The 11,970-nt window shown below is 53.7% G+C and overlaps 3 protein-coding genes across 15 annotated transcripts; 1 reads left to right on the forward strand and 2 right to left on the reverse strand.

The window, feature by feature from the left end:
* Positions 1-101: 101 nt before the first annotated feature.
* Positions 102-3,724, reverse strand: C5H6orf47 (chromosome 5 C6orf47 homolog). The gene has a single exon (XM_008956917.5). It carries the CDS (start codon positions 1,720-1,722, stop codon positions 838-840), a length of 885 nt encoding a protein of 294 aa, XP_008955165.3. The 5' UTR covers positions 1,723-3,724; the 3' UTR covers positions 102-837.
* Positions 3,725-3,866: 142 nt separating this feature from the next.
* GPANK1 (G-patch domain and ankyrin repeats 1) lies at positions 3,867-7,778 on the reverse strand. Of its 12 annotated transcripts, none has more exons than XM_003831573.4 (4): positions 7,653-7,778; positions 6,613-6,775; positions 5,625-6,349; positions 3,867-4,492 (listed from the first exon to the last, which is right to left on the reverse strand). In XM_003831573.4, exons 3-4 carry the CDS (start codon positions 6,248-6,250, stop codon positions 4,048-4,050), a joined length of 1,071 nt encoding a protein of 356 aa, XP_003831621.1. In that variant the 5' UTR covers positions 6,251-6,349; positions 6,613-6,775; positions 7,653-7,778; the 3' UTR covers positions 3,867-4,047. The 12 variants fall into 12 exon arrangements, with proteins under 12 accessions (XP_003831621.1, XP_034817658.1, XP_054969407.1 ...); XM_034961767.1 differs by having other exon boundaries at positions 5,625-6,352; XM_055113432.2 differs by having other exon boundaries at positions 5,625-6,352; positions 6,867-7,654.
* Positions 7,779-7,859: 81 nt separating this feature from the next.
* On the forward strand, positions 7,860-11,859 carry CSNK2B (casein kinase 2 beta). 2 transcript variants are annotated; one of them, XM_003831558.5, is made up of 7 exons: positions 7,860-8,000; positions 8,613-8,695; positions 9,660-9,762; positions 10,331-10,446; positions 10,889-10,964; positions 11,111-11,300; positions 11,628-11,859. In XM_003831558.5, the coding sequence occupies exons 2-7, from the start codon at positions 8,624-8,626 to the stop codon at positions 11,716-11,718; spliced, it is 648 nt and encodes a 215-aa protein (XP_003831606.1). In that variant the 5' UTR covers positions 7,860-8,000; positions 8,613-8,623; the 3' UTR covers positions 11,719-11,859. The 2 variants fall into 2 exon arrangements, with proteins under 2 accessions (XP_003831606.1, XP_034817661.1); XM_034961770.3 differs by lacking the exon at positions 7,860-8,000 and adding an exon at positions 8,111-8,279.
* Positions 11,860-11,970: the final 111 nt, after the last annotated feature.

Consider the following 11,970-nt stretch of genomic DNA (forward strand, 5'->3'; position numbering starts at 1 on the left):
TCTCCAGACGTCATTCCCACTCCTCCCATTTCAACATTCCCCCTGGATCCTCTACCACCTAAACCCCCAGCTGGACGGTGTCAGTAAGAACAGAGTGGCAGTAACTGTCACTTTGTAGTGGTATATTTAGGATTTGATGTGACACAGTTATTTATTGCTGAGTGAGCAAACCCCTAGCCCCCAAGTGGGGACTACAGGCTTCAGTGCTTCCCCCACACTGCCTGAGCTACCAGCCCTTCTGCACTGGCCCTCCTGCCAATACTGCCTGCACTGTCCCCATTCCCTCTGGCTCCCATGATCACCAGATCCGCCCTGCAGGCTCCCTGTCACCTGTGGGGCCCTATCCAGACCCCCTAATCCACTTGCCTAGCAGCCCCACTCTTCCCTCGATGGCTCAGATCCTGAGATCCAAGGAACACCCTGGGTTTCCCAACCACTCTCTTACTGCAGAGGTCTGTCTATCCTGCCCTGGTCTCCTCCACCCCAGGAGAGTTTTGAAAGGTAGAGAGGACCCTTTGGTCTTTATTCTCCACCCCCACACTTTTTTTTTTTTTTTGCTTTTAAAAAGTGGAGGTGGAAAAAAAAAAAAAATGAAGGTGGGAGAAAAGTAAAAGCAAAAATAACAGCTGGTGAATCCAAGGGCAGTGCCCTCACTGTCCATAAACACAAACACCCTAAATAGTTCTGTTCTCTCCTGTGTATGAAGGGGGGCCCTGCACCCTCGTACTCTGGGGTTTCTTCCCCATCCCTGAGGTCCCTATGCTTACAATTTGGGTCATGCCTCACACTTTTCTCCTAAAGCCCACACTCTCTTCACCCTTTGCCCCCACCCCACGGTCACAGCCCCTTTCCCGGGTCTCCCCTCTGCTCCTCACCTTCCCTCTCCAACCCCTCACTCTCCCAGTCAGTGGCCACCTCATCCCCATTGGGCTCCCGGAGGCTGACAGCCAGCACCAAGGCCTGCAGGAGACCAAAGAGGCAGGCGAAGTGCAAAGGGTGGGCAGTAAGTAGGCTCAGAACAGCATGGAGCCCATGCAGGGCAGCCAGGAAGGACAGTAGGCCATGTAGCCAGAGGCCCAGCGGTCCACGCAGGCCCAGTGTGTCCAACGCTGCCTGCAGTGGTCGTGAGCACAGGGCCAGCAGGGCAGAGGCCAGCAGCTCCAGAAGATGCAGGGTCAGGTTGGTGGAGATCTGCAGACACTCTTCTGGGCCCCCCAAGTACCGGGAGGGAGCTCCTGGTTCCCCCCGCAGCCAGCCCAACAGCTTCTCACGCCTACCAGGTTTCTCCAATGGGGCTTCTGGCCCAGGGACGCTCAGTCCCCCTTCAGGGGACACCCCTGGTCTCCTGGTGCCACCTGAATCCACATGATCCCATCCGAGTTTGGGACTGGCCCCTCCAGCCTCCAGTCTCCCAGACTCTTGAGTGCTAGAGATAGGCTGGTCCCACTTGAGGGAATCCATTCTTTTGCTCCCTAGCTGCTCAACTTGGGGCTCCTCCTTGCTTGGTTCAGAAGCAGCCCTAGAAACCCTCAATGCCCCCAAGTCCTTAGTCTTGGGATGCCCCACATCTTCCATGGTTTCTGGGGCACTATCCCAGTCACTTCCTGAATTCTCCGAGGAGCTGTCCACCCGTCTGGGTTCTGGGTAAGGCGGGTCAGGCCTCATTGGTTTCCGGCGGCCCCAAGGGCGAGGTAGCCAGCCACCAAGCCGTCGCAGGAACATGGCTGGGGTGTGTAATGGGCCCCCAAATTCTGAGGCTGCTTCCTGGCACTACTCAGACTCTCAGGATCTCCTCAGAAGCCAGAGTCTTTCTGGCTCAGAACAGGTATTTGCCTGGTGATGCAGTCCTACTCTGAATTCAGAAGTGGCTCCTCCCTTCTCTGAATAGTCACGCAGCCTCAAGTGTGGCAAGTAGTTTGCTTCCTCTTCAGTTCTGGGGTAAAGGGGGGCATACCCAAATTCATTCACCATCCACACCCCCACAATCTGAGATTCCAAGAATCTCAGATCTGACAAGGCCTGGGTCACCACCAGAGAGTCCTCTCTGCGTTTCCGGATTTCCTTCCCAGCAGGCAGCACCCCAAGTTTCACTCACCAAGGCCACACCCCAAGGTGTCCCAGAAACTGGGGAGGCAGTGCTCCATCCAATAAAGCGGGCAGGAAGGTGGCCCCAGGTCCTAGGTGCTCCTGGATCGTGTAGTCTTTAACTGCTGCCCTAAGGGACCTCAAGGAATAGGAATTCTCTTTGTTAGGAGGTGGAATGAAAGTGTCCAGCAAACTCCAGCCAGCAGCGTTCGTCCCTTGATTTAGAGGGCTATGATTTCTACAAAGTGGCCCGACTGGCCCGCGAACACGCAGCAGAGACGCGGCCTCCACAAGGTCAGAACTAAGATGTCCTCAGAGATCCCCAGTTACGAAGCAAAGCGCGGGCCTACTTCGGGACCCACGCGTCCGGGCGCTGTGCGCGGGGACCGCTCCCGGGCCCAGCGTCGGGGCCGCGGCCTCGGGGAGCCGCCGGGAGCCGCGAAGCCCGGAAGCAGCTGCACCAGGACTGGAAGGACCCGCGGGGGCGGTGCCGCAGCTCATGGGGCGGACCCTGCGAATAGACCGCCCCCGTATACCCCGCGCTGTCTGTGCGCGCCGGACCGCCAAACCGAGATTAGCAAGGACCAGGACCTTAATATAAACCCAGCTCCCCATTTTCCCGGGTTTCTCATGCTTCCCTAAACTCGGTCGCTCCCTACAGCCCCCTGCCCCTGGGTTCTTCTCCATATCCCCCACCACTCCTCCATTTCGCATCCAAGACTTCATGAAAGGCTTTCCCAGAAAAGAAAAAATGAGGAGTCTTGCGACTTGAACAGCCCTCCGCTGCCCCTCTCTGCAAATTTGAATTCCTGGATTTCACAACAGTGAGCTCTTCTTGTGCCTACCACCCGGCATGAGCAAGACAAGGGGGTGGGTGGTGGGAGAGTGGGGAAGTGTGGCAAACAAAAGTGTAGACAAATGGGTGGAACAAAGAAGTTTGACTTAAAGTTTAGATTTGGAGGCTAGAGTTCTGGTCCCAGTTCAACTAAGTGTACAAGCTTGATAATCGTGGGCCTTCCTATCACACTGGCCTCTTCCAGCAAAACCCTACCCATTCTCATCTCTAGAGGCCTTGACTTCCCTTATCACCCTGCATTATAATATTTGATAACATGGGCCGGGAGTGGTGGCTCATGCCTGCAACCCCAGCACTTTGGGAAGCCGAAGCCGGCGGATCACCTGAGGTCGGGAGTTCAAGACCAGCTTGGCCAACATGGAGAAACCCCGTCTCTAATAAAAATACAAAATTAGCTGGGCGTGGTGGGGCATGCCTGTAATCCCAGCTACTGGGGAGGCTGAGGCAGGAGAATCCCTTGAACTCGGGGGGCAGAGGTTGTGGTGAGCCGAGATCATGCCATTGCACTCCAGCCTGGGCAATGAGAGCGAAACTGCATCTCAAAAAAAAAGAAAAAAATTGATAACATGGCACTTTCCCTCTCCAGCTGTGAACTCTTTTGAGGGTTGGGAATGTCTTTACCTGTATTCTTGGCACATAGTATATGGACTTATGTTTGTGAAATCAGTGAATTGGCTGTAGTCAGGGAACTCCTCCTGGGGGAAGTGAGACTTGCACGAAGCTGGGCAATTCTTGGTCCAGGGGGGTTGAAAGAATAGGTGGGGGACTCCCAAGAGGGGCTGGGACCTGAAAGTGAACCCAGATTGGCAGGGAGGTGACCTTATCATGCCACCTGGAGAGGCTGCCCCTTCTGACTCAGGTGGGACTTGCATGTGGCTCCCAGGCTTCTGTTTGGCTTCCTCAAAATAGCTTCCAGAAAAGTGAATAAACCACAAATGGTTGATTTATTTCTCACTCTCAGCCTGTCTCTCACGAAGACAGAGCCTATTGACCAAAAACTTGAGGATCTGCATCTGGGCAGATCCCAGGAAGGGGAAGTCAAAGGGCCCAGGTCAGAGGCCCAAGTTCAGACTTCAGCAGCAGACTAGGGTCAGACTTTACCAAAGTCAGAACTCGAGGTTCATGTAAGTCCTTAGATCCCGCTCCCAAGCCCTGTCTTTCTCCTCCCTCCTTCTCTCCTCCCTCCAGCTCAGTGTGGCCACCCGAGGGGGTCTCTCCCTCCCAGCCACAGCTCGGGTATCCCAAGCTGGGAAATGTGTCACTCGGGGCTGGGGGGCTGATCTGTAGCCTAGTCCTTCCTGGTCCCTCTTGAGGACAGTGGGGATGGGATTGGCACGGCCCTCACCCCGGGGTCCCAGCCCCATTCCTGGCTCCCAGCCCCCCCTCAGCAGCAGTTTGAAGCCCGGGCTGGAGATGGGCACCCCAAGTGGAAGGTTGGGAGGCTGAGGACCCTGCGACAGTGACAGCAGGTGAGCAGTGGATGTGCGGTGGTTGGAATCTTGGAAGTGGGTGTCACAGTTCTCGCAGTACTGGAGGGAGGGAGTAGGAGACCTGCAGAGAAAGAAGAAAAAGCATTAAGGGCAGGGGAAGGAAAAGCGGAAGAGTTGAGGCCTCAGAGGGGGCTGGCAGGGTAGGATAGGATCTTTTCAGCTTTTCTGCTAAGGAACAAATTGCCAGCTAGGCATAGTGGCTCACGCCTGTAATCCCAACACTTTGGGAGGCAGAGGCGGGCAGATGGCTTTGAGCTCAGGAGTTTGAGACCAGCCTGGGCAAAATGGCAACACCTGCTTTTTTTTTTTTTTTTTGAGATGGAGTCTTGCTCTGCTGCCCAGGCTGGAGTGCAGTGGCATGATCTTGGCTCACCGCAACTTCCACCTTAGCGATTCTCCTGCCTCAGCCTCCCAAGTAGCCGGGATTACAGGCACATGCCACCATGTCCCGGCAAAGCCTGCTTTCTACAAAAAATATGCTTGAGCCCAGGAAGCGGAGGTTGCAGTGAGCTGAAATCACACCACTGCACACCAGCCTGGGCGACAGAGTGAGATGAGTGAGACTTTGTCTCAAAAAAAAAAAAAAGGGACAAATTGCCTTCCTTCCTACTTAACAGTGAGGGATCCAGGCTGGTCCAAAGGTGGTGGTGAGTTATCTGAATTAATTGTTCACTCAGTTACAGATCAAACTCCTTACTCCACTTTTCCCCTCCTTCTCACTACTGCACTTGACTTGTCTTAAAAACAAATTTCTTTAAACCATTGTGGGATCCAGAGCAGAATAGTTGAAAGAAAAAAATGGTTACCAGACCTAGCAAACTCTTCGGCAAGGGGAGGGACATTAGTCATAATGACTATAGCTAACATTCATGTATTGCATACTATGCGGCATGCACTATTCTAGCATTTTACATATATTAACCCATTGAATCCTAACAACAATTCTTACTACCCCCATTTCTAAGATGAGAAAACTGGAACATGTAGACATTAGGTTGTTTGCCCAAGTAAGTGGAATCAGGCTTTAAATCCAGGGAGCTCATGTTCATAACCACTTGACTATACTACCCTGTCAACCTACACATGAGGATAAGGAAAGAACTCTTCAGCACTGTGCTGGGGCGTCTGGTGTGGTGTGGCTGGGAGAGGCAGAACACAATGAGACATGGGTCTGAGCTAAAGTTTCCCCTCACCGGTTTTCCGGGCTCCTTGTCTCTCCATGGCTCTCCCTGACCATGCGGGCTACCTCAGGGAAGCCAGCTTCTTCAGCGAGCTGAGCCGCATCCCTGCCACTCAGCTCACAGACCCCCACCCAGGCAGCCCCACGGCCCAGGAGATAGCTCACAGCTGCCCCCTGGCCCGCTCGAGCAGCACACATCAGTGGGGTCCACCAGAAGGCATCCCGGGCGTTGATATTCCCCCCAGCTCCTCCTGCCTCATGCGGTTCCAGCAGTCTCCTAAGTTCTGCCAGGTCCCCCTCCTGGGCTGCCCTCAGTATCCGGTGAGTCATCTTATCCTCAGCCTCAAGGGATCTCCCTTGTCCATGTCTTCCTGATGCTCCTTCTGCCACTGCTTCTGCTGCTGGTGCCTTCATTATTCTTCTTTTCTTTCTCTTTCTTTCTCTGGCAGGTTCAGTCTGAGATTTCTGGGAGTCAGGAGCGCTGCTCTCATCCCCAATCAGGGCCTCATAGAAAGCTCGGGCTGCAGCCCCATCCAGGGTGGACTCTGGCTTCTCGGGCTGTGGCTGCTGCTGCCCATCCTTCCAGAGGTCGCTGGGGTCAGTGGCTGGGGTGAAGGTGATGAGCAAGGGCCGGGACATGGCTTTTGGGAGAACTGAGAAAATGATACCAGGCAAGGGAAGGATGAGACAAGTAAGCCAAGCTCGTGGTGACCCTGTAGCAACCACAGCCTCAGAGACCTGCTGGGATGAGAAAAAGTAGTCAAAAACACTTTCCTGCCGCTAAAGTAACCCCACAACTTAGGACTCTGCAGGGCCTAAGGGAGAGAGACTTTGCGTAAAAACATGGAACCCTACAATACCGACTTTGCTCCTTAGTAAAGATTAATAAAACTCCATGAGACTGTTGTCCAGAGGTCCTGCGTCCGGCCCCCACCCCCATCCTCACCAACAATAAATACCAGCCTCTTTCTGAAACCACTTTCCCACCCCGTAAGACATACCAGTAGGAAAAAAAAATCAGCCTGGCCCTTTAAGTCTTCCGCGATCCCATTTCGGAGTTTCCTCTTCCCAAACAAAAATAGATGGGTCACTCCCTAGAAGATCTCGGGGAGAGTCTCCTATACGTGTTGCTGTGTAGCTTCCGTACCGCAAAATGGCGCCATTCTAATCAGAAGAGTTGACACAATCAAATAGCCACACGGCACGAAGACGCATGCGTGGCGACAACAACAACAAAAACCACAACCCACATTACTTGAGGGCTCAGGCGTGCGCAAAGCTCCGGGTTCAGTTTCCCGCGTTGGAACTTTTCCAATAGTAAACGAGCAAAGCTCCGCGCGCCCAGGTGGCGCGAGCACTAGGATCTGTCGGTTGGGGTCCTACTTTTACATAACGCCCCCACAATGCCCTTCGCCTTCCTCAACGTGGCCCCCGCTCCAAGCCCATTTTCTGGAGCCAGGAATCCACTCTGTGGGTTAGGAAAGGCCCTCAGGAGGCGGAGGGAAACCTGTGGAATGCCGAGAAGCCGTGTAATGAAATAACGTCACGCCTGCCCCTCACCATTACTCTGACCAGGGTTCGAAGGTCACACTTAGAGCCTAAGGGGAAATGGAGAAGTGCAAAGGGACGAGCAGAATGGCTGGCACCACCTCAGGTTAGCGCACTGGGACGTTCCAGTTCTCACACCGCCCAGCCCAGCCCAGCCCAGCCCAGCCCAGCCCACCCAAGTCCCTACGCACAGAGCCAAGCCGCACCTCTCCCCTCATGAGGCAGGAGCCCGGAGGAAACAGTATACCCGTCAAGGGTCTCTGGCGGGACTGATTCGCACTAGGGGCCCAACAGGCAATAAGGACCCAGCGGATTGGCCAAGGATAGGCCAGTCCCCTGGGCAGCAGCGCCGCGCCGGGACTAGAGGGGAACGTGAGGAGAGCTGCGGAAAGGGATCCAGCCTCGCTCCCTCCTTTCCCCGCCCTAAGTCAGCCTCTTCACCCAGAGAGCACAAAACTGTATTGCCCAGACTCCCGGGCCCCGAACGCCATACCTGGCTTCCGCTTCCGGTGGCTTCTCGTTGTGCCCCGCCCGCAAGCGCCCTCCTCTGGGGCTTCGTGACAGCCAGGTCGTGCGCGGGTCATCCTGGGATTGGTAGTTCGCTTTCTCTCATTTAGCCAGTTTCTTTCTCTACCGGGGACTCCGTGTCCCGGCATCCACCGCGGCACCTGACCCTTGGCGCTTGCGTGTTGCCCTCTTCCCCACCCTCCCTAATTTCCACTCCCCCCACCCCACTTCGCCTGCCGCGGTCGGGTCCGCGGCCTGCGCTGTAGCGGTCGCCGCCGTTCCCTGGAAGTAGCAACTTCCCTACCCCACCCCAGTCCTGGTCCCCGTCCAGCCGGTGAGTCTGAAGTCGTCGCTGCTCCGAGTCCCTTGTCGCTGGGAGCGGCACATGGGGTCTCCGGACTTTGATGTGGGGGCGGGGGAGGAAGCGACCAGGTCCGGCACGAAGGAGGGAGAGGTGGCCTGAGGAGCGGAGGGGGGATGCGTGGATTCCGGTGAAAGGGACCTGACAATCGCCCCCAACCCGTGAGAAAAGGAGGAGCCCGGTTCTTGCTTGAGAATGATAAACTTGGAAACCCTTGGGAAAGGCGTCGGGGTCATGCAGAGACTTGCATTGGTAGGGAGCCTGAGTCGAGGTCCCTGCCGGAGTTGACACAGAGGAGAGAGGGCCCTGGCCTTCGGGAGCTCCAGGGATGTGGGTCGGGCTGGTGGGTCAAAGTATCTGTTGGCTTCTTTCAAGTGATGGGACCCCAAAGAATGTTTAACTTCAAAGAAAAGGGGCTGAGATGTAAATTAGAGGAGCTGGAGAGGAGTGCTTCAGAGTTTGGGTTGCTTTAAGAAAGGGTGGTTCCGAATTCTCCCGTGGTTGGAGGGCCGAATGTGGGAGGAGGGAGGATACCAGAGGCAGGGAAGGAGAACTTGAGCTTTACTGACACTGTTCTTTTTCTAGCTGACGTGAAGATGAGCAGCTCAGAGGAGGTGTCCTGGATTTCCTGGTTCTGTGGGCTCCGTGGCAATGAATTCTTCTGTGAAGTGAGTTCTCTTCAACCTCCCTACTTGCCAGCTTCGCATATCTTCCCACCAGACGTTCCTTCACATATTCCACTTCTACACTGTTCTCTTACATGCTATTTGAAAACTTCCTATCAGCAAAGAGTCCCCTCTATAAACCCCGACGAACCTGTGCTAAAGTGGCAAAACTGGGGCCCAAGTCCTGAGTCTGCCACCGTCGAGCAATATAACGTTGGGCTAGTCAATTTGTGTCTTTTTCTTTTTTTTGAGACTGGGTCTCACTCTGTCACCGAGGCTGGAGTGTAGTGGTGCGATCTCGGCTTACTGCCACCTCTGCCTCCCAGGTTCAAGCGATTCTCCTGCTCCAGCCTCCCAAGTAGCTGGGATTACAAGTGCCTGCCACCATGCCTGGCTAATTTTTGTATTTTTAGTAGAGACAGGGTTTCACTATGTTGGCCAGGCTGGTCTCGAACTCCAGACCTCAGGTGATCTGCCTGCCTCGGCCTCCCGAAGTGCTGGGATTACAGGCGTGAGCCATTGCGCCCGGCCTGTATCTTTTGTTACTAAAGTGGCACTGCTAGTACTTGTCTCAGGTGGCCTTTAGGAAAATTGAAATGCTACACGTTGAAATGTTTTGTTCAGAAACCATGCTGTTCAGCTTCCACCTTCCTTAGCCAGCTGAGAGGACAAAACTGGTTCCTAGAGACGGGATACAGGAGTGGAGTAGGGACAAAGATCTTGAAAAGAATGTCTAAGAAAAAGATTGCTGTACCTGCTTATCCTTAGAAAAGAAAAGCCAAAGCTTTTATGGGAGAGAGTGTAGGTGAACTAGGGAGAGACACAAGTACTTCTGCTGAGTTGGGAGTGAGAAACAAGCACAACAGATGCAGTTGTGTTGATGATAAGGCATCACTTAGAGCATTTTGCCCAGGTCAAAGATGAGGATTTTGATATGGGTTCCCTCTTGGCTTCCATGTCCTGACAGGTGGATGAAGACTACATCCAGGACAAATTTAATCTTACTGGACTCAATGAGCAGGTCCCTCACTATCGACAAGCTCTAGACATGATCTTGGACCTGGAGCCTGGTGAGGCACCCTCAGGGTTGTTTTGTGTGTGTGCGTGCACTATTTTTCTCTTCAAATCTCTATTCACTTGCCTGAATTTTGAAATTTCCTTTGGTTCTCTGATTTCTTTAACCCCAAATTCATGCTTTATTTTGATCCTCCACCCGACTCTTGTCTAGTTTTATGACGTATATCACTTGTTCTCATGTTTTCTAAATCCGCAATTCAGACCTATTCCAAAATGCGTTTCCTCATGGGTCTGGTTTGTTGTCTGTTTCTCCTGCTTTGCACCTTCCAGTCTAGAGTTTCATCTTCTGCATTGACATTGTTGCAGTTATGTATTGAGGAGGGAGTTGGGAGGGAGAGCAAGGAGCAGAGGCTGAAAAGGTGTGAAGGGAAGGCAGAGCTGTCTTCGTTTGATGCAAGGGTCAGAAGCCCAGGTTTCTGGGTCCCATGCCCAGATGTTGGATGGGGTAAGGCCCAAAAGTAGGTGCTAGGCAAACTGAATAGCCCACAGCCCCTGGATATGGGCAGGGCACCTAGGAAAGCTGAAAAACAAGTAGTTGCATTTGGTCGGGCTGTGTTTCAGATGAAGAACTGGAAGACAACCCCAACCAGAGTGACCTGATTGAGCAGGCAGCCGAGATGCTTTATGGATTGATCCACGCCCGCTACATCCTTACCAACCGTGGCATCGCCCAGATGGTGAGGCCTCTCTGCTCCTACCTGCCTCCTTCTGAGCAGTAAGAGACACAGGTTCCTGCAGCAAGAAGTCATGTTTAAGCCCTGTTTAAGGAAGCTAGCTGAGAAGAGGGGAAGAACCCCAGAACTTGGACCTGGGAATTGAATTCTGATTGGGGGTCATCCTGAAGGGATTGTTTTCAGGGAGGGAGACAGACCTTGAATCAGAGAGTTGTGATAGACTGCCTCTTCCTCAAGGAACAAACAACAAATGGCTCTGATGGTTTGTAGCCTGCCTAATTGGAAGAAAGGCAACACAGAAGTTTGAGAGCCCATCTAGTCCAGAGAAGGGGCCTCTGGACAGAGGTGGGAGGAGTGGGGGACAGAGTGGTATGGGTTGGGCTGCGAAGGGAGTTGCCTCTTCTTTACATCTACCTGCCAACCCCTTCCATTGTATTCACCTCAGTTGGAGAAGTACCAGCAAGGAGACTTTGGTTACTGTCCTCGTGTGTACTGTGAGAACCAGCCAATGCTTCCCATTGGTGAGTGTTGAAGAAGGGAAAGGAAAGCACCGTGTGGCAGTCTTACGGGAAGGAGTTGGGGCTCAACACATTGGAGCCTGAGTCCTGAGGGGAGGTTAGGTAGGAATAGGGGGATACCTGGCCTGCTGAGTCTGGCTGTCTCCCAGGCCTTTCAGACATCCCAGGTGAAGCCATGGTGAAGCTCTACTGCCCCAAGTGCATGGATGTGTACACACCCAAGTCATCAAGACACCATCACACGGATGGCGCCTACTTCGGCACTGGTTTCCCTCACATGCTCTTCATGGTGCATCCCGAGTACCGGCCCAAGAGACCTGCCAACCAGTTTGTGCCCAGGTAGGGAGCAGGGAGAGTCATTAAGGGTCAAAGGAAAGGCCCAAGATCCCCCAGAGAGGAGAGGACAGGGCATGGCCCTTTCTTGAGGCCTGCTTCTCCCAGAATCAGGGCATCTCCCTGCTGAGTGACTGTGGGAAAGTTATTTGATTATCTGTGCTTGAGTTACCTTATTGTAGAATGTTCTTGAGCTGAGAAGTTGGGAACCACTAGGCTTTAGCTCTGAGCAGGTCCATAGAGGAGCTCAGGTGGGGAGGTGGGAATGCAGGTGACTGGCAGGGCCTGGATGGGGCTCATGCTGCTGCCTCTTTGACCTCTGCCCTGGCCTAGGCTCTACGGTTTCAAGATCCATCCGATGGCCTACCAGCTGCAGCTCCAAGCCGCCAGCAACTTCAAGAGCCCAGTCAAGACGATTCGCTGATTCCCTCCCCCACCTGTCCTGCAGTCTTTGACTCTTCCTTTCTTTTTTGCCACCCTTTCAGGAACCCTGTGTGGTTTTTAGTTTAAATTAAAGGAGTCGTTATTGTGGTGGGAATATGAAATAAAGTAGAAGAAAAGGCCATGAGCTAGTCTGCTGGTGCTTGCTGTTGGGGAAGGGAAGGTGATGGTGTGTTGGACTCCAGGGGCCCTCATGGCCCAGCCCACCCTCCCCAGATTGAAAATCAGGACAGAT

The sequence above is a fragment of the Pan paniscus genome, chromosome 5, assembly GCF_029289425.2.
Source record: "Pan paniscus chromosome 5, NHGRI_mPanPan1-v2.0_pri, whole genome shotgun sequence".
NCBI classification, from domain to species: Eukaryota; Metazoa; Chordata; class Mammalia; order Primates; family Hominidae; genus Pan; species Pan paniscus.